The following is a 22245-nucleotide window of genomic DNA, read 5'->3' as shown; positions in this document are numbered from 1 at the left end:
TTTTTTTAAAAAATAAGCTAGCGCTTTTAATTTAATTATTTTTAAATCATTCAGGTTCTTTAAAATTTTGTCATCGAGTTACATACGTGATTTCTCTTCTTTTTCTGTGGCCTGTCGCAGTAATTCAATTGTGATTTGCGAGGTGTTGGTTTGTGGTGGCGAAGGCCTGGCTATTGTGGCACCAGAATAGCCAAAAGTTGAAAACCCACGGCTGTTCGTTGTACCGGAACCTTACAAAATTTTATATTAATTATAAACATTGTATCATATAAATCGCTTTTAATAATTTGAATAGAATTTCCTAACGATTCGTTTCATTTATTAAAACGCTTCAGAAAAACAAACCATTCATCAAAGACTTTGATCTCGTTATAAATAAATATTATCAGCATTTTAAGAATGAGATTTAAATCCTATTATAGACGCGTAACAGACATTTTCTTGAAAAAGAAGTTAAACACATAATCAATCATTGGCTTTCGAACATTCAATTTTTTTCTGAAAGAAACCTTGCGAAATATTTTTTTTTCTTACTTGAATTGCAAGATATTCGTGAAAATGTGTACCTTTAAAAGTAATTTTAATTTTATTCATAAAATTAGGTCATGTTGCTATTTTGTGAAGAGATAACAAAAACAATTATAATATGATATTTCTGAGAGTAAAATTATAATTTTTAAAATATTTTTATACTGGAAAGAAGTTTTCAGAGCAAGTAAGGTGGTGGCATGAAAACATGTAGTTTCAATTTAATGGTATTTTAATTTCCTTTTTTGACAAATACATTGCAGGTTAAGCCCGATAGTTTAGTCTGTCCATTACCACAACAATTAAACAATTATAGTTTTCATTAAAAATATTGATATTAAATAAAATCATCGTTTATATTAAATTGGAAATGTTTTGATCCATATACTGGTATATACGTAATTGTCACTATACTTAATAAATAAAAACAAAGTTAAAGACAAAAAGAATAAATACCATCAGAACTAATTGCTGGATCTGTTTGAAAAAGGCTCTCTCTTGTTTGACACCCCGATTCTTTGGTGTCCGGAGCGCCAACCGAAACATCTCGTATCTGTTTCTTCTCGACGCTTTCTTTTTTACTTTTTATAGATTCTTCCTTCTTGCTCTCACTGCGTCTGCTTCTTCCATTCCGTTCGATCCTAACGTTTTCTTGCTCAACAGGAATGCTCTCTACTTCTCGTCGCCAGGGTTCATCGTCATCAAGGTCCAGTTGCGTTTCCTGGATGTAGTCAGAATCTATGCTGGTAGGCTGTGAAGTTATATCGAGTTGTAATATTATAATTGTTCCATTCAAAATTTTTGCATAGGATTTGTCATCATACCCGGATTTTTTGTTGCGAAAACTTTCTTTGCTGCTTGAACATCTCGTTTGTTTGGTTATCCCTTTCTAGGCTTGCCCGCGGCTCGCTGTCTCGCTGAAGCCGCTTGGCATCCAGGGTTAGACGGCTGCTCACCATATCCAAACGGTCCTCGCAAGATTGGCGTATATGTTCCTGATTAGGAAAAATGTGTACATAATATTAATATTTACCGCATTTCGGTTTTCCAAAGGTTCGACAATAAAATAAAATTAAGCTAAAATGTTTTCATTTTATGGTTTTATAACTTTTGTCGTTCTAATTGATGTAATAGGATTAGATAAAGTTTTTTTTGCGATTTTTAGTGTATAACACATGAAACTCATTTTTATTATTCATTTCTTGTTGAATAAAATGACTAGAATGCTAAAGTATTTAAAATGTAGTTAAAATTTTTCAACGAAACCATTACATTGAAGACAAATAAAATACCTTTTTAATTTCTTTGATGCGACATCCTTTTATCTAAAAGTCATTTGAATCTCAATACTGAAGCCTCAAAAGGATTTTATAAAAGCAATAAAAACTCTGTACTTGGTACAAGTTCCAATCAAACGATTTAATTTTGGTCTCAATTCAAATATTCATTAGGAAGATTTGGTAAAATGAAATGCACATAATGCTGTTAGTAATATAACTCATGTATAATACTTGTTTATTTTAGTCTGATCGATAGTGAATTTTATTAACGTGTACTTATTAAATCGTGCAAACCAAAAAGGTGTAAGTAGTTGAAATTAGATATTTATTGAATACTCACTTTAATTATCTTATGATCTTCGTACAACTTTTTGATGCATTTAAAGAAAAATACAAAAGTCATTCCCGACAAAATGAGACAGAAAATGATGAGAATCACTTTGATGTGAGTTTGATCAATCATGGAATCGGCTGGACTCTGAAAGATATACGTGAAATAAACAAAAATATTAACCTACTTATAAGACGCAAATATTTTTAAGATTATTTAAAATATATCTTCATAATAACATTATTTTTATGCTGTAGCTTCAAAAAACTTTATTTTTATCCACAAATTATTTTTAATCAACTATTATTTATAAACTAAGGTACATTTTTCATTTATACATGAAACATAATTCACGGAAGTAACGTTTAGTAAACATGAAACATTTAAATCATGAATTTAGTTGAGTCTGAATCGTTATTAAATAAGCTTCGCGTAAAAGTAATAGTTCCATTCGGAATAGTGTCTTGTGTTAATGACTTACTGAGCATCTATCTTTTTCTTCGTCAGCTTTTAATCTGCACTGGGCAGTATTGTCACATTTTAAACTTTTATCGATACATGTATTATCTTCACAGTCGAATTCAGTCTCTTCGTCACATTTATCTAAAGAAATTAAAAACTTTTTTTAATATAATTTAATTTAAATTTATAATTTAGTTTCATAAATCAAATAATATATAATGATAGTTTATTTTCTTTGGATATATTTTGTTATCGCTAACCTCCATCCTTGGTAGTGTCCAAAGTTCTGTAAGCTATGAAGCTGGCATTAAAAAAGGATGATTTTCCTACTTTTGACGTGTACAATCGTACAAACATTATGTTTCCTTTGTCATCACCATCTTTAATACCTTCAATACCTTTCGAGGTTACAGGGTTTGCAACAGAACCGCAGTACAAAACAAGTCTAAAATTAAATATTCTTAAGGTTAAAGAGTTGATGAAACTTAATATATGAAGAAATATTTTTCAATAACATTGAATGTAGTTAAAAAAATAATATTTTCTACAAACCTGGCGTCTGATTCCAATACATGTCCAAAGATTTCAACAAAATTGTGCTCACACTCATTGGGTTTTGCCAACGTATACTGTGTGAAATTCAGATAAATCTGTAACAAAGAGTTAAAGGATTGCTTCAAGCAATATGTGACCAAAAGTTTAAATTATTTTAATCTAAATAATAGCAATGTAACCAAAATTTAATTTAATTAATCTGTGTTCCTGTAACAAAACCGTCAAGGGCTTGTTATTGATGACTTGCAACATTTTTCTGCATTCTACTTGGAATCTACGCAAGCAAGCGCAAGCCTTTCTTATACTATGCGCTCATTGTAGTGTAATTGACAAATTTTTTTATGAATTTATATTAGAACAAACCTTGTGACCAAGAGGTGCTGTGAAATTCCATAGAAAATCTAGATCCTGGTCAACAGTTCTGGCGCTACAGTCCTTATCAATATCATTTGATACTATGATCGCATGCCTGCTACCTTTCGGTAGTTCCTTGTAACAGGAATCCGGTATGCTATCTGAAAGGAATTATCATAACTTTAACAAAGCGCCTGATTGCCTTAGTTAGATTTAAAACGGAATAGTTCTGTTCGAAAACAGCGACTGGCATTGAAATCAAAAAACTTGAAATTCAATTTAACAATTAAATAACAATAAAGTCAATATTTTAATAAGTATAGAGCCATCTAATACTAGGACATAAATTTCTGAAATTCAGTATAAAGCAACTAAAACTACAACATACAAGTACGAACAAATAATACGATTTTGATACATTAAAATTTTGCAATAATATTATTATCTTATATATTATATGTCATAATGATATTTTTGTACTAACAACTGGTTGGAGTACGTATGAACTTAATATCAATGCGGAAACCCTCATATTCAATGGTATCATCAGAGTGAAACTTCAGCCAAGCATGAGGTCCAGTTGTGGTATATGTACGAGGGAAGGCTTCCCCACAAACTTTACCAAGAAGTTTCGCGTAACCTCTTTTACCATCGCGTATCTGAAATTTTTATGACATTTACAATAAACACAGGTAGTCTATTTTATAGTTAGATAATTTCAATATGTATGACTTTCTAAAAGTAAAATTTTAAAAATGTATATATATATACTACATATTACCGATATAGTTTTTCAGGTTATGTATTAGATAAAGATATCTTAGACTTTTCTTGTAGTAATATAAATGAAATTAGAGTTTTCGTTTACTACACGCTAAAATAATGTTTAAACTACATTATCTTGGATAACTTTCATCTCGCCTGTTAGTGATCACGGTTGGTATAAAGAACCTAAGCGTCGGGATTATGTAGGTTTAAAATTATAAAATGGGCGTAGTATCCCATAACTTTAGTTTCACATTTATTAGACATTATGTTGTCAAAAATTAATCTCTATCAACCTACCTCTAAATAGTCATAGCTACATTCTGGGTGATATTCTATGTGGAACATGTCCACAAACGTCAACTGAACCACTTCACCCTCAGCCCCTAGAATGTTAAATACAATTTAATTTTACAAAGAAATAAATAATTTACGTTCATACAACTATTTAACGACTAATAGGTTACCACTTATGACTGTCACGCAATCCATGTGGCTATAATAATATTTTTTCTTATTTTCCCCATCATGCGGATGTGTTATATACTTTTTGTTTTTGTCAAAATTAAAACTCTCGCATTTCATATCTTGCTCATCGTCTCTCTTGACACGTTTTTTTGGTATAAAATCTATTGTAAAATCCTTGATTGTGTTCTTCTTTCTTAATTTATCTACGTAATCACCGTGTACGTTTGTATTGAATATCTCATCTTGTTCCGTATAAATATCATCAAATTTGACGACCTCATCGATAGAATTTGCTCTTGTGCCGTATTCACCTGTCTCATATTTTAAATTTTCTATACTATTTACAATATTATTATGTACATTGGTCCTAGTTTCGATAAGATCTATATTATTAACAGCTTTCTTAACTAATCCATGCATTGGTTCCATAATGCTTCGCCTTTTAGATATTTTGTTATCAACTGTCTGATCCAACGCTAGCCCGCACGTTGAACAAACTGAAACAATGAAACGTAAATTAACAAATGCTATTTTAAATCATAACTTTAATGTCTGTTGAGAATCTTTTAAATATCTGTCATAATTTCTTAGTCCTTATAGCACCATTGTTGAAATAGTTTTTAAAAGTTGAGAGTTGGATGAAGATTTAACTTTATTAATTTTCAAATTTACAGTAAGATACTTATTTTACTAACACAAATTATTCGCGGCGATGCAGCACTGATGCGCTTTACGAATACATTACTGGAAGCCAGGACTGTTTCTCTGGGGATATTTGCTTATCAACAATTTTTTCTCCATTTCAAAACATTACTTTATTTTTTTACTCAGTGATAATTTTCGTATGCATATTCCTAGTATACCACACGGAGATATAGAAAGATCTTTTTCGCAAATTTTAGACTATAATAAACTTTTATATTTACGAAATAAATATAGGATAATTTATTCTAGTCTTAATTGATTTCTCCGTTTCTTTTTGTTTCCTATAGATGTGAGTTCCATTAATAGTAAAAGACCTTAAGTAGGCTATGGTAATTATTTTTCTTAATTTTACTTAAAAAAAAAAAAGAAAATTATGGCTTGTAATATTCACGGAAACTTTAAAACTAACGAGATATATAAAAGCTGAAACATTTTTAAATTTTCTGAATTGCACAGAAAAAAGGAATGTGTTATAAAATAAGACTTTTAAGTTACCTACTTTCTATAAATATTAAAATAAAGTTAATCGTATTTGATTTACAGAAGAATATTAATATTTCTTGACCGAAGTAGAAGTAGAAATGTATAAAATTTTCCTGCGTCTCTTCAACTAATTAAAATATGTTAAAGTGTATCATAACCTAATAAGCCTTTAATAATTTTTTGATTTTTCAAATCAACAATATGGCCTAATATACTCACAGCTATCTACAATAAATTCCTCATTATTTTATAAAACGAAAAAGTTATTATGTAAATTCTTTTCTATGTTTGAGACTTTTGTAAGAAGTTTTATTAGTGAACCACTACACAATTTACCCGCAAATAGTTTACCCCATATTTTATACAACACGCTAAAAAAGGCTCATTATTATTGCCTTCTTATTTTTACAAATGCTGCTGTTGTAACAGTTGATATTCGGAATAAGGGTAGATGATTTTGATCAAATCATTTACTGAAACTATTTTGTGCTAGCTATGGTTGACAAACATGTTATGGCTGGTGTATTTTTATTACAATCAGAAGGCAGCTGTTTCCTTGGCGGTAAGCCAAGATTCAAAGCGGTTTTATTAAAATATGCTTAGAATATTGAATTAATGGTTGAGGCTTTTGTGGATGACATTTATTTAATATGTGGGGTCATTATTCTTATATCGAAATAGTAGTTATGCTAAACGGAATGGTAGAGTTTCGTGGAAATCGTCTATTTTTCGTTACCCTACGTAGCAAACTCTACCTCCACCATTATTCTTTCTTGAATTCTTTACATCATAACGATGATACTACACGCTAATGCACTGTAATGTTTGTTAGATGCCAAAGGCTTTATCATGTGCTAATCTATTGTCCAATATATTAAAGTGACTGGAGAGTTATCTTTTCTAAAATTATATTTAAAGATCGAGAATTTAAATAAAAAATTATATACTCGTTATATTATAATCAGCTTAAACGAGTCCAGTATTCATGAGAATTCAATGAATCATACGACCCATTAGCTTGATTTCGTTGCAAAAAGTTCTATCAATCACGTAGAAGATTTAATCATTAACAGATTTTCGGATTATTTCAAATATATAAGCAAACACTGTTGATTTTTTAAATAAAATATATGCTTATAAAATTTTGTTAGTTTCTATGAACTTTAATTAGTCTCGTATAAATGTTGTAAACTCGTATAATTGTAGAAAGTAATAAATATTGAGTATATTTTAAATTATAATTCATATAGAAAATGTGGAAGAATGTTCATAATCGTATTGAGAAAAACAAACTGAATACAAGTTCAAATACCGTGTTGATGAATGTCTTATTTTTTTAGGTTGTGTTGGAATTTTAATTAAGTGTTAAAGGCCAATACAAAACTATTGAAAATTTTTTCGTCCTAAATACCTTCAGATTTATTAACTTCATATGATCGTGCACTGCTATTATTGGTTAGATAAAAAATTTCCTTAGACCTGAATAATAACGTAAAAAAGCGCTTAGTGCTTATTTTCATTTTGTAAAGCTCATTGTCTTATCTGTTATTAGATATTGTTAATAATGTACCAAAATTTAAACTATGGACATCTTTTGTTCAAAGTTGATATTTGATGTGCTTTTGGAACAGTCTAATGTTAATATTTTTGTTTTTAGTTTTGTTTCTTAGCAAGCGATCCTATTAAATAAACTATCTATAAAAAATACAAATAAAATACCGGACAATATATCCCGGCGTCATCGTTTTAGTAATTACTTTCATATTTTCGTCGCCAGAATAAAAATATATTATAATATATGTATATAATTTAAGTATATTGATAACAAACAGTAGACGTACTGCATGCAAAAAAAGAATTTTCCATAGTTTTTGTCCTACCAACTCTTGAGGCTTACTCAAATACAATTTTTTAAATTTATTTGAAAATTTCGGAATATAAATATATAACTCCAATAAATACTCCAAAGAGGAAATCATTAAAAAATAAACAACTTATCAATATAATTGAGATCTTCCCCATCAATCATCTGCAGTACCGTGGATTCCGGGGATAATTCGGATTTCGCTTCACAAGTCATTTATTTTGAATTTGCCTCGTACTCCGTTAAATTACGTTAGGTTGGCGATCACTGATTTTGTGACTTATGGGATATTCTATGGAATCGAATACACGGAACGTGCTAAATATAAAGAATATCACATTCAGAAATTTGGAAATACGTTGTGTATTTCATACAATATTTATACAAATATATGTTATTGAAAGTTTAATATATGCAGAAGCTCAATATATGAGAATATTTTTTTAAATAATATCACTATTGATCATTCGAGAATGTGTTCATTTAAAAAATGCATGACTTTCGATAAACTAATTATTCTCCTTTCATTGTTTAGCCTATTTTTATTTTATAAAGGATCCTTAAAACAAATCAAAAATTTACTTAAAAACGTCTTAACTCTTCTGTTTGTCAAAGATATATAAGTATCAAATAGAAGATATATATGAGATATATTTGTAAAGGTATAACTTACCAAGTACGTAACACAATAAAACTGCCGGCGATGTCATTGACCTGCCGGCCGGTAAAGCCGTTACCCCGCATCAGTGAAGTTGACATCAACACATCACTACCACTTTTCAAACACACCGTAAAACCACTCCCATTTATAACCCGAGCTATTTATGTCTTCACATGTATTGTAACGGTGACAATGTCTTTGAAAATTTCACATCAACTCTGGTATCCTTGGATTCTGAAAAAAAGATACATTGTCGTTGTTATAAAATTATATAACTTACAACTATAAAATAGAAAGGCTTAGACATTTTTGTCAGCCATATAAATAAATATTTTTAAATCATTCCAATTCCTAAATATATAAATATATATATATATATATATAAATTAGTGGATTTATAATTTATTTAAGGTTTTTCACGTAACCTTTAAAAATAATTTAACATAAACGATGTAGTAAACGAAAATGTTACTTTTCAAAACCTTTAAATACATTTATTTTCCTCAATTATTTTTTAACTTCTATCAATATTTAGCGATTATATTTCTATTTTGACAGATTATATAATGATATAGCTTTATCGGTTAATCGGTTTCAGTGATCTCAAAATTAAAAAAAAGTAATAAAAAATGTTATTGTATTTACTTTATGAATAAAATTTTAAACATATTAGGAACTAGTAAAGACGTTTCAAAACGTTCTGAATGCCGATCCATCTTGGGTCTTGCCAGAGCCATAATTTCCATTATTTATGGTTTTTCTACCAAGATTTAATACTTTTAAGAGCTTTTCAATTTGAAAAGGAATACGTCGTACACAATTTAAGAAATCCGCCAGGGTAATTACTGTAATTCAGTTGAAAAAATATCTTTTAGATACTTTTTTTTTTTTTGCTTGAGATGAGAAATAATTTATTTTTGTTGAATCCTCATTTTGAATAAAGTTCAGGTATCCATAAAGATGCTACAATACAAGTTTGTTAAACAGATAGACAATCGGACTTTTTTGGAATAGTTTGATTAAAATTTATGTCACTTATATTGTTTGTCAGGATGTTAAGCATTATCTAGAAGCATTGGAAGTGATTGACTTAAAGAACAGCATAATAAAGAAGAATACAATAAAAATTCAGGTCGGATACCTTTTTTTATTGTTAACTATTCTTAAGGGGGTTTCAGTGCATGTATAAAAATATTAAAGCCTTTTGTTTCCTTTACAGTAATATAATTAATTGTTAATCTCAACAATTCATTATCATAGGCTTTATTTGGCATAAATGCACTATTAAATTTTAGTTTTAACTGATAACTGACTTACGGAAAAGGCTACATAATGTATGTTGCTGTGACGCAAATATAAGGAAGGAAAGGGAAATGGGAAAAGGGATAATTAGAAGTTAAACAGTAATTAAATTCCGATTCATGAAAACAAACTATCGCTTGTTAAAATAAATAATTTGAACTTGAAAATTAAATTGCGTTTACATAAAGCGGTTTAAAATATTGATATTTATAAAATTTAATGATATTTTGATTGATAATACAAATATTAGTTAATGGAATTTTTCCAATTTTTTGTACATTGATGAGAGATTACTAAGTATGTTTGTTATTATTTAATTTCATAAATAAGCAGATATAAAATTAAAATAATTTCTAAAAAAAATATCAATGTATATAAAATTTATTTTTGGAGTATTTTTTTATGTATAATTATCATTCCTAAATAATACACTGCTATAATATAAAATACAGTTCTTGCATACATTCCATCCTTGGTTTATGGAATGAGTGAATAAATAGAGCCTTCCCGCTACCATCAAGCTCTTTGCTGCGAGGCGAAGACACTCGAGAATTGCTTTAGCACGTGATAGTATAAGGATGTGATACTAAGAATTGAAACATATGTATCTTTCTTAAGATTATTACAAAATAATACTAATGAAAGTAATGTACATTAAACCTGTTAGTAACGAATGTTTGGTGAAAAAGATATTTTGTTTTCTTTAAATTTTGATAGTAACTTTTACTTAAACACTTTATGGTCAGAATTGTTTAGAAGGTGAAAAAGTGTTTTGTATGTCGAAAGACTAGCATGTGTTATTTCCTTTTTTAATATGTAGGTGTTGATTTTTAATGAATAGCGAGCGAATGGAGGTTTTGTAAACTTGCATATTATAATGGTTAAGTATTGCACCAGCATTCATTGAAGGCCTGGCTGTAATAATCAATTTACGTCTATCGTCTCAGAGTATTAAGAGATAAAAGACTGTCCAAATACAAATGTTTTAATGACAGCTGTTGTAAAAATAAAAAAAAAAAATAAAAATTTAACTTTTCTTTTCATTGTAAACACAACTTTATGTGAAGCCTGTTATTTACGCCTTTGTCTTAAGAGCTAACTCAAAACGTATAAAAAGGATTGCTAATGCAAGAATGGGAGCCAACAATATTAGAATGAAAGACGTATATCAAATTTTATTCTTATAATTTATAAATAAATTTGGGAATTTTTAATACATTATTTTATAAAACACCATTTTTATTATCAACAAACTGCTACATTAATTTATTTATCAAAATTTTATATGCTAAAAAAATTTTATACCATACCATCATGTAGACATTCCAATAGTTTGGTTTTAATTAAAAGGATAGGTTCAAATAATTTATGCATCAATATATACATATAATAAAACAAAGTCTCTCGCCGCGTGTGTCTCTCTGTCTGTTCGCGATAAACGAAAAAACTACTACACTGATTATAAAACAGTTATCACCACTCGATAGCGTTATTCTCGAGGAATGTTTTAGTATATAATTTGTTACGTTTTTTATGTTCACTTGTGTGTACATTTACGATATTCGTTTAAGATGTCCGGAAAACATGAGCCGTCTAAGAGCTTTTAACGAAACTTTGAGATATAACAAAATAATATATGGTGAAATTGTGTATCTTATATAGGTCTACAGAAAAGTCCGCTGTGGCATATGTCTATATCTTAAGGACAACATACTATATCCATTTTACAACTTCTAAAAATTGGCATTCCTAAAGCGGAGATTGGAAAGCTATTTACATAAATACGGTATTAAGTCTTATCAAAATAAATTACTTCGTTTTCAAGCCTACATAAGTATCTAAAGCCTCCATAAGTATTTAAATCGCCCGTACCATTTGAAAGTTATCATAATATAAGTTTAATCATTCTCAAAATGAATAAGGCTACCTTATATTTTTTGTAAAAAACCCGTGCGAATCAGTGCCTGGTTCCTAGTTTTATATAAAATGTATGTATTAAAAACACACTTGTTATTTTTAAGTTTCTGTTACTGAAATACCATTAAAATAATTATAGAAGCTTAGACCATTTACGTCCTAGATCTTGTTGACTGGAATGTTATAACTGGACAGCGCTGAAGCCACTAAACTTTTATAATTAAGGATGGGATTTACGGATTTTATATGGTATATAAAAAAGCTATGATCGTCTGAATTTCCGTATAAAACTGAAATTACCGCTATAAGTTTATTATAGACATCATTTTAATGCGATTTTAATTTTAATTTTTCATTTATTTATAATATTCTATGATCTAATAACAGTCAAGGGAATATAATTGAAAATAAGTATCATATAATTTTTAATATGAAACGTTTTATCTTAGCATAAAAACATATATATACAGAATATTGTAGACGGTATATTTATTTCGATGGCCTTATATGTTATATAATTTCATAAAAAGGAAGTTCTTGATGGAATTCTTAAAATTATTTATGCTGTCCGTAAAAATGTCTTTCAAAACTAAAGGTGGGCGATATCCGATGTGACCAATAAAAGTTTTTATTGCTTCGATATTTCGACGTTTTCTGATCAGCTTTTTGTATTCATGGTAACCTTTTTATTCCGCTTTTATGGCGGTAAGTCACAGTAACTTCCTCTCTTAGTATTGCTTTGTCGATTTAATCCCAATGTAAATATCTGATGATACTAAATTGATTGTTTGCACGCGTTCTTTTATTTTAATGGAATCAAAAATATTTGTTAGCTATAAGAGCAAAATATACAACCTTAGATATTTATATTTTCTTGTAAATTTAACACGTTTCCAAGCTATGACGATAAATGAGAACCAAGGAGTATGTTACTAACTAAAGATTGACAACGATTTCTTCTCCTTAATATGAACAAAATACTTGTATAATACACTTACCCTTAATATATCGGTTTACTACCTGTGTAATATTTAAGATGTTTTTGATACAAACAAATGATTGACCGAGAATTTACTGTAAAATAAAATAACTATTCTCCTGCTGATCACAATTTTCTTCGAATACATTGTAATTATTTCTATATTTTAAAATAATATTATTATTTAAGAGGATCTAAAATTATAAAGTCCTTATTAAATTTGTTGAGTTCTAGGCCAGCTTTAGAACTCTCAAGGGGTCGGCCAGAGGTTTTACAAATTGTAAGCGGATCAAACACGCAACAAGGAAGGCCGGTAAAATTATAATTCTGACGGTAGTTTAAATATTAACACCCTATTAAGTAACTACTATAATAAATGAATGGAATTATAAATCTTGTGGCCTTAATAGAAAAAATACTTGAATTTTATTCACATAATTATTTAGTCAGGTTTTAAATTAATTTTCTTAAACAAATCCATTAATAACACACCTATATACGAATATATCCATGTGGCATATTACATTCAAAATGAACTGAGTTATCTCATCTTGTATGCAAAACTTAATCTCAATCCTTTAAGCATAAGTGTTCTAATTTACTTATAAATTTAAGCTGTGTGCACAGACAGATAAACAATACCAGCGAAATTGAATCCTAGTTAAGAATTAATTTCTCATGAATATACTTAAATTTAATCTTAATATATTTGTTTCTTTTTTTTGGTAATTTCTTTATATTAATGAATATCAATAAATCTGAGAAAGTTTAGAAAATCTTCAGTATTTGAATAAAAATATTGCTTCATAGGACATAAAATATGAGCCAGCTGAAGTCACGGTCTGCTGCCTATTAGATCTTAATCTTATAAAAGATGTTTAGATTAAAGTATGTTATTAATTTTATTAATAATAAAAATCATTGCTTGATATAAAGTTCAGTGTCTTTATTGACTATTATAGATGTTGGCACCACGCCGAGATTGCCCAGTGGAAATAAATACTAACTATGATTATTAAAAATAATATACCGTGGAAAACTTTTGAATCTAATTAGTTTATTTTAGTTTAGTCTTAAGAAAATATTATTATTTAAAATATATTAAAGATAAATCGCAATATAAACAATCTTTTAAAGATCTTATTAGAAGTTTACAAAATTAAGTGTATAGATATATCAGAAAGAATAAATTACAAAACAAATTTCAGCATTACTAACTGAAGTTAAAGAAAGAAAAATCTACAATGATCATAGTTAAATTTATTATATTCAAACATCTTACCATGTGGGAACCTGCTATATGAATACTGTACTTGGTACGTGTGTTAGCGCTGGTTCCAGATCTCGGCACAACGCCAGACATTCCGACGTCTAGACAGCATCCTTTTAAAAATAAACCATTCTTATTACTCGAGTAGCTAACGCATTAGATTTTTATGATTGTATTGAGTTATACACCAACCGATAGGTTAATGGTAGATATTTCTTAGCTGATTACCTGGAGATTAAAGTGAGGCTGTAACAACATTACGACGTATAATATGCTTTTTATTAATTTTATTAATCAAAAGAAATATCTGTAGGTCTTTGTTGATAATCAAACAAACGATAATTTAAACGTGAAGTCTTACGTTGCAGACACTATAAGCAGATTTCATTCAATACATTTCTTACTAATGTTTATATATAAAATATTTTAACTCATAAATTTCCATAGGTACATATATGCATCACCAGTAAATTGTACGAGGGAAACGATTATACCGTAAGTTATGTCGCCTAACGTAATTAAAACCGAGGGTCATAGGGAACAGGTTGTTTTTAGATTTACATATACATATATATTTCACGTTGCACAAAATTTTGAATATATAAAAAAAAATAGCGAAATCCGACGGGCAAGTCATTCATAGTCTAAATCAACATATTTACTATACTTTGAAGAAAGAAAAATCAACTCTTTTCTTGCTGAGTTGAGAGAAAGAGTATTCTATGAATTTAATATGCCCTGTTAGGCAATTCAAAGTTGGAAGGGCTTTCAACTTGAATGCGAAAACTCCCCTTTCTAGTCGCTGCCATAAAGTTGCGTCTTTTATGTCTTTTTATTCCTAAAGCTGGGTACAGACGGAGGACAGGGTTCTATTATTTAATTAAGCACCAAGCTTTATTTTGCTTTAAGTTATCATCTTTTTTTATATCATTAACATAATAAGACTTTTTAGTTAATCATTTTATAAACACAAAAAGCAATTGTTAAGATAATTTTGTTGTAAATGTATCGTTTTATCTCTCATTTTTTAATATGCACAATTTTACAGTGAATAAAATATTTTCTTTTAGACAAATATTTAATAATGTTATATAATTGATTCCGCTTAGTCCTGTCAATCAGGAAGTATTACGCAAAATTATATTACAAGTGAATAAAAGTAATTTACATATTAGATTAAGGTTATTAGGTTGGACGGCTGGATGGTTTGATGAAGTTAGAGGAATTTGTTTAAAACAAGTTACATTTAAGTAACCACAGCGTTCTCAAAGCTGCAAAACTTTGTATATCTTAATTTTAATAAATCAATTATTTTATCTCATTTGAGGACAAATAAGCAGATCTGATGGATATTGGAAATATTCATCAGCAGGCCGATATACGAATTCTCAAACCGCCTCAGTCGACACTCTTACACTGAAAAAAATTAATGGGAAATCATGAAACCTAGAAATAATAAATGTACCAAAATATATTGATAACAATAAATAAGGTTACGTTTCAAATTTCTAGTACTCTGTCAGTGAAATAAAATCAAGTGACATTTAACAAAGGAACATCAAACAGTGACTTTCATTAGTTTGTTCAATGTAACATCAAAGGAACGTAACGCGACTTAGAATAGAAGATAATTAAATGTTTACTAAAAGTATTTAAATTATTTTTTATTCTATTCGATCTGTACAATTTGAGCCTAATGGGAATGAAATTAATACTATATCCAAGTGATTGATAATACTCTCTTAATCGACTTGCTCTATTTTCGATTTAATCTCGATGCCGTAATTTCACTTAACTTTTCTCAAGTTTTTAATTACAATGGCCGAGTTGAATTCAAAGATTTTCAACAATAGAAAGAATAATCAATAGTTCAACAACGATATCTAACAACTGAAGAGGTAGCTATCAGTCCACTTAGTGAATGCGCAACAGTTCCTAACAAGTTAGAAGTTTATTTTCTGCTTTAAAAAAGATGCTAATACAACAGGATTCTTTAGTTATCGTCTTACGAAAGTTAAAATTTCTTAATCTGTTTTTTTTTTACTGAAATTACTTCGAAGGTGCATCTGTACTAACTAACTGTTTATTTTGTTTCGTCTGTACAACGCCGGTAGAGTCACGTCAAGAGCAGACATTTGAAGTGTTCACACGTTTCTAAACATCTCACGTTTTGATAAAATACACTATTTGAAGTTGGCGTCGGTATTCGTTAACGATAAGCGTTTCCCGCTTCTTTGATCCACCAGCTTTGTTTTAATGATTTCTGGCTCAAACGATGACACACGAAACAACGAAAGACGGTTTGAATTAAAAAAGTCGTCTCAAATTAATTAGCAGATATTAAAACAAATGATGATAGAAAAATACAGAAAACTCATTGTTGAATGATACAATATGACACATTGAAAACGTGACTCAAAATCTTTATCCCGTAATATATCGTCAGACAATTATCTCAATATCCAAAATAAAACGTTATAGCCTACATCGCCAGTCAATGATGTCAGTCGCGGAACTATAGCTTTTAAAAATAGTTTGCTTTGTCGCCTTGGCCTACTGGGTATGTCATGGGGAGTATAGTGTAGGGATTTAAAACATACGACTACATATTACATACTAGGTATTTTATAATTTTATATACATACACACACACACACACACGCACACACACACACACACACGCGCACGCACACGCACACGTACAAGCACACGCACACACACACATATATATATATATATATATATATATATATATATATATATATACGTAAATATTCCAAAATTTTCTTCTGTTACGTTACTTGTTTTCGATAAATAAGTTTAATTTATAAATAGTAATGTGCACATGGAAAAAATTTCAGTCCTATAATATACATTATATAGTGAAGGAATTTGGGAGATACCCTTAGTGAACATCCTGTATAACCTTATTACTATACACAAATATAAAAATAGGTATGTTTTAAATACTTTACTTAAATGGACAAGCAATAAAACTATGCACAAATCGTAAATTCGTGCTAGAGACCATTTTCCATCTGTGATATTATTGCTCCACTTATGATATTTTTAACATACAACCAAAATAAAATATACTCAAAATATATTAATGAATATTATCTAAAATACAGGTTATAATATAATTTCCAATAGTTATATGCTTTCATAATAAGTTAAACTAACAAATTAAATACTTCAGATCAGATCACAATGACATTGTAGTAGAATGGGAGATGATGGTTTCGTTTCCCAACTAGCAATGAGAAGCCGAAAATTAAAACTCTATTTTGCTACACTACATTTAAGTTCTGGCTGGTATTAACATATTCCTAATTTCAACTAGAGTTTTATTTTTATTCAGTCTTTAAATGAAAACAACTTTTAAATTACCTAAGCGTTGAAACGGTCTTTATTGTAGAGCACCTTTAAACAAAAATCAACCTTGTAACCTCTTGAAATTGAGTTCATTATTGCGCTTACTCATTTATAATCGTCTGGGATATAGAGTCTTCTCAAAAATTCTTTATGTACATGGAATACAGTTTATAATTGCATACACAGGTTAAAGTGTGGACGCTTGTTTACTGAGCTCTAAAGGTTGCGGTGTACGTGGACTATCTTATAGTGGTTAGAAATTCTAAGGGTTGTCACTTAGGTACTTATATTTTTTTTATAATATTTATTTAAACCACTACCAAAATTAAGAAAACAATCTATTAGTGTGGCGCATTGAGGCAATTATACGTATATAATTAAAGAAGCTTATATAACAATAAAAGATAATAATAAGTGCTGATATTTATGGCAAAATAATCGACTCGACTGTTATAAATTAATCCATTCATTAACGACACCATTAAGGTAACTATAATGTATGCATGTCGAACAATAATCTCAATTTATTCTGATTCCCTTGAGGTATCCCTCTTTTTCCATTCTTTTTCCTTCTTCATTCCATACAGAACCACCACCTTTACCTTCACTTGATGTTAACAAAACGGCCATCTTGAGCACTCATAGATATTAAACACTAGAGGAATCATCTTATCGATTTCCACCAAAAGACAAACTGACTAAATCATTTGTCTGACTTATTTTTACGCCTTTCAATCTGTCAGAAGCAAATTAACGTGCACTCCAAGACATTCATTATTCGTTAATTAAAGTTGGAATTCACACTAACAGACTAATAAAAAAAATATACTTAATACAACATTATAAATACATTGGCCTTTTTTTCTTCACATCAAACAAGAAATTTCTAATAGGTTACAAAACATATTTACCATTAAATGATATTAAAATACCTAAACATACAGTCTACTTAAAGGCTATTTCGAAATGTAAATTCTAATTGTTTATTGAGCCCTTTAGCTTATTTAACATCTCAGTTTGAAAAATGACATTGAAAATGTCGTGATAAATCTATATTGAATGGCACAACTCATTTGTAACTCTCGGGATACAAAGGTCAAGTGATAAATGATAAATCATAAGGCTTTTTGTCCTGTTGAGGTAATTGGGTTGTCATAAATTACAATAAAATGTCTTAGTGTTTTTCTTTTTACCCAAAAAAAAGACAATTTTTGTTATTCCTCTCTACGATAACCATTACTTTTAATCCTCTTTGATCTTTTTAGGAACTGCTTCGAAGGATAGATTTCCACAAAATCACATTATTGTATAGAAAATCCCATTAACGAATCTTTTGACATCGTTTCCTCTTATCCATGTTTCCGGCTTTTTCGTTCTCATATATATTCTTTCACATAAGCCTTTAATGTACCCAATTCATACAATTATTCTATATTTTGCCCTATCATAGACAGGATATTGTTCGACATTTTTTATTTCCCTTTCATCCTACAAATTAATTCACCAAAGAAATAATAATATTAAATAATTAAATAAATGGTATCAAAGATTTAGAATGCGAGTATGTTTTTCGGATATTCTAGTACTGCAGACATTTATTTTTTGTACATTTCATCCGAATAAAATTATCGCAAACATATGCATAAGATTATATAAGAGTTTTATATTAAGTTGGTCGTGTCTGTTTTTTATTGTATAATATTTGTTAATATTATAACAAAATGATTATATACTAGCAATACTGCGCACACTAGCGCCACTTGTGTAACTTATAATATTAAATCTACAGCCTGTTCTGGAACGTCACTCTGCGTATTATTCATCAGGTCATGGGCCCAGTTTTCTCCAATTATTATAATCTATTAATACATATTCACCATAGACCGATTATTATCGCTTAATTATATTATAAAAACAAACAAGTTTCCGAATGAGAAATAATATTAAATGTGATTCGTTAATATCGAAGTCAGTTTGACAAGAGTATTTCCTGTTACTCTACTCCTCTCCAGGTATTCTGACATATTATATATATAAATGTAAATATACTAACATATAACTTGCTTACAACTTTCACCTTACGAGTACAATGGTATTCAGCAGGTAAAATACATCAATCGTGTTTGTATTCGTTATGGTTACAGAGACATGTCTTTATTTTTTATAGTTAATTCTTTATGTTATTGACGTTTCCGTATATTTTCTCCAATGTCATGTGTCACTTTTAATGGCTTTTCCTAGACCAATATCACATCGTTTTCGTTCATTAAAACGTCCGCTGAATGACAATCAAAGCTTAAAGTATGATGTTCCTCGATTTCTCGTTCCCACGTTATTTCATTGATCAAAATGAATACGTCAACGTGACTCTATGATATCGATGTTATACATGAACAAGGTGAAAATCTGTAATAGTGTATACAAGTTATTCAACGGAAAAATTACTAATACTAATGACAGTTTTTCAAACGGTTCATTGAAAATCTGACACCAAAATCTGTATTGCAAAAAGTTGTATATTATGAATGTATCTAAAAAAATCACGTATTACTCAGAATTTTGAGAATAAAACAAATATTATCAGCAATGCTTACTATAAAACCAAATGTAATTAATCTGATTATTTTTCATTTATTGAATTCGCTATGATTTTGGACTTAAATTGGCTCAGTAACAATCTGTGTTCCCTAATTTCACGAGTCCTTCACATCAGGCCAATATTATATGCGGATTGAATGGAATAAAATATTTACTATTTGTTTTATTCCATACATTTTAAAAGACAGGTTCAAATAATGAGAAACAATCAAATTGTTTGTATTTAAATGAAAATAAAAACAAGACGTAATATACATATACTGTGTTTTAGGGAACAAATTATTTCAAGAAACCTACACACAAGGATTACTCGTAAAGGAGACGACTGGAAAGTAATCGATGTCGGGTTCAACAGACAAAATGAACTAGCAATCGATGTCTTACGTAATTAGGTAGCTATTTACACGGATGACAGCTATTTGGATATAACGTAAAAGAGAGCCTCAAACATTAATGTCATGCAAAAATATGATCAGGAACAAAATATTTTTTTTTATGTATGGAACATGTTTGATAAAAACGATAAAAGTATTAAATATATCATTATATTATAAATGTAAATTATAATAAACCACACTATTCATAAATTAGTTTTTCATAAAAAAATTTTAGTTCACAATTTTTTTTTAATAAATATAAGTATTATATACCAGTTATTTTTAAAGCTCAGGTTAAATCACACTGTCAATTCTACTATAAGTTAAATAAGATAATATCGGTTTCGTTTACATTTGTTCATTAATTTAATATATATAACACAGTTAAAATATATAACAAATAAATAAATTAAAAAGCATTGGATGGAATTAATAGGAACTTTTCAATGCTCTTTATTATCACAAATTACGTAGCAACGAGACATCGATGTGTTGAAAGTTAAAACTAATTTAACTCTGATACGAACCCTTGTCATTATCATGGGTTTAACAATTTACTAATTGATCAAACGTTTCTTAAGTTGTTATATAATTAAATTAATTGTATGGAATTATCTTATTTAATCTTTACCCTATTTAATTAATTTGTCAAACAAAGCTGTTAACTAAATATGATCTTTTTCGAATATTGGGTAAGCATTTTTTATAACTCAGATTTTAAACGGAGTGTTGTATTGTATTCTGGCAAACAAAAAAATAATAAGCCATAATTCTTAATATGGGATAGCAGGTGAAAAGCTAATAAAAATAATAACAATATTTGAATAGACTGCTATAATAAATCAATTTATATACCCATTTAAAAAGCAAAAGAGCAATTTCATGAAAGAGATTTACTACATCGCTTGTAAGACGTCCAGAATTTAAGCAGAACGTGTAACAGTTTTGACAATTACTTTCCTGTTATAATGTACAAAGTAAAAATCATGTGTGACATATAATATACATTAATAGTTATAAATCCTTTGACAGTTTTTTTGCCATAAATGAAAAAATTAAGATTGCTACTTAATGTAATTAAATTTTATAATATTATATACATTTTATTATTTTTCTTTTATAGAAATTGACGCTTCAATACTCAGTGAACAACTTAGGCTGTGCTTTACGCTTTGCAAATTGGCAGTCTTTCTTTCCTAAGAGGAAATTGCGCCGGAAAGTTGTTTTTTTTTTTTCCTTTCGAAACTCGGCAGAGAACGCTTGTCTTCGAATGTTATAATATATTTATAGAGGCTGCTTTTAATAGTTTCTCCCATAGTATTCGATTCGTAGCTATAAAAGATATCTCTCCTTCTAATTTATTATAAATATAACAAAAACAGACATAAATCCTGTTATTCTTTCTATTTATAAAACAATAAATTTTCTTTATATAACTTTAAAGAGTAATAGTTATTTGTAAAACTTTGCTCGTACTTCGTAAGTAGATTTTAAAAACTGTCGTATAAGGTTTAGAGTGGCTGTTATAAAAAAAGCTTTGTCTTTACTAAGCTGAAGTTGAACGGTTATTAAAATTGTTTTAAAAACTATTTAATATTCCATTACACCGCTTTATTACAGTTTTATATGAGATCTAAAAAAACCACTTATATCCAATTTGAAATAAAATTTTATATTATATAAAACAGATTATGCTATATAACCTCATTAAATTTAAAGTTGTTTTTAATTTTTAACACCAGTATGTCAACATGGCTATAATTGTCATATTTATGTTATCTGTTTATTAAAATGATATATAAGAATGATTTAAAAATTACTGTCAATTATTTTTTTATTTATAACAAGCTTACATTTAAATTGCGGTATATATTTTATTTATGCGGACAAAATCTTACAACACCGTTTTATATAGATATCTTAAGCCGTCCTGGCTGAATTTTTATATCCAACTTCAATTTGGATGACAAT

At 28.7% G+C, this 22245-nt stretch overlaps 1 protein-coding gene across 3 annotated transcripts in view; it reads right to left on the bottom strand.

Annotated features, from left to right (window-relative positions):
- LOC116775224 (uncharacterized) overlaps nucleotides 1–22245 on the bottom strand; it is a 105417-nt gene that overhangs the window by 785 nt on the left and 82387 nt on the right. For 2 of the 3 annotated variants that reach the window (XM_032668075.2, XM_032668077.2), the window contains 12 exons: nucleotides 8469–8690; nucleotides 4743–5240; nucleotides 4576–4661; nucleotides 3995–4169; nucleotides 3520–3671; nucleotides 3154–3251; nucleotides 2862–3046; nucleotides 2621–2742; nucleotides 2149–2286; nucleotides 1353–1523; nucleotides 985–1279; nucleotides 87–230 (listed from right to left, as the gene is read on the bottom strand). In XM_032668075.2, the coding sequence (XP_032523966.2) occupies nucleotides 87–230; nucleotides 985–1279; nucleotides 1353–1523; nucleotides 2149–2286; nucleotides 2621–2742; nucleotides 2862–3046; nucleotides 3154–3251; nucleotides 3520–3671; nucleotides 3995–4169; nucleotides 4576–4661; nucleotides 4743–5240; nucleotides 8469–8505 (2101 nt within the window). In that variant the 5' untranslated portion in view covers nucleotides 8506–8690. Of the gene's footprint in view, nucleotides 1–86; nucleotides 231–984; nucleotides 1280–1352; nucleotides 1524–2148; nucleotides 2287–2620; nucleotides 2743–2861; nucleotides 3047–3153; nucleotides 3252–3519; nucleotides 3672–3994; nucleotides 4170–4575; nucleotides 4662–4742; nucleotides 5241–8468; nucleotides 8691–13936; nucleotides 14052–22245 lie in introns of those variants that run through there. The other variant, XM_061524475.1, reaches the window with a different exon arrangement.

The sequence above is a fragment of the Danaus plexippus genome, chromosome 25, assembly GCF_018135715.1.
Source record: "Danaus plexippus chromosome 25, MEX_DaPlex, whole genome shotgun sequence".
NCBI classification, from domain to species: domain Eukaryota; kingdom Metazoa; phylum Arthropoda; class Insecta; order Lepidoptera; family Nymphalidae; genus Danaus; species Danaus plexippus.
Note: the sequence above shows the minus strand (reverse complement) of the source record. Positions and strands in the feature narration are given on the sequence as shown.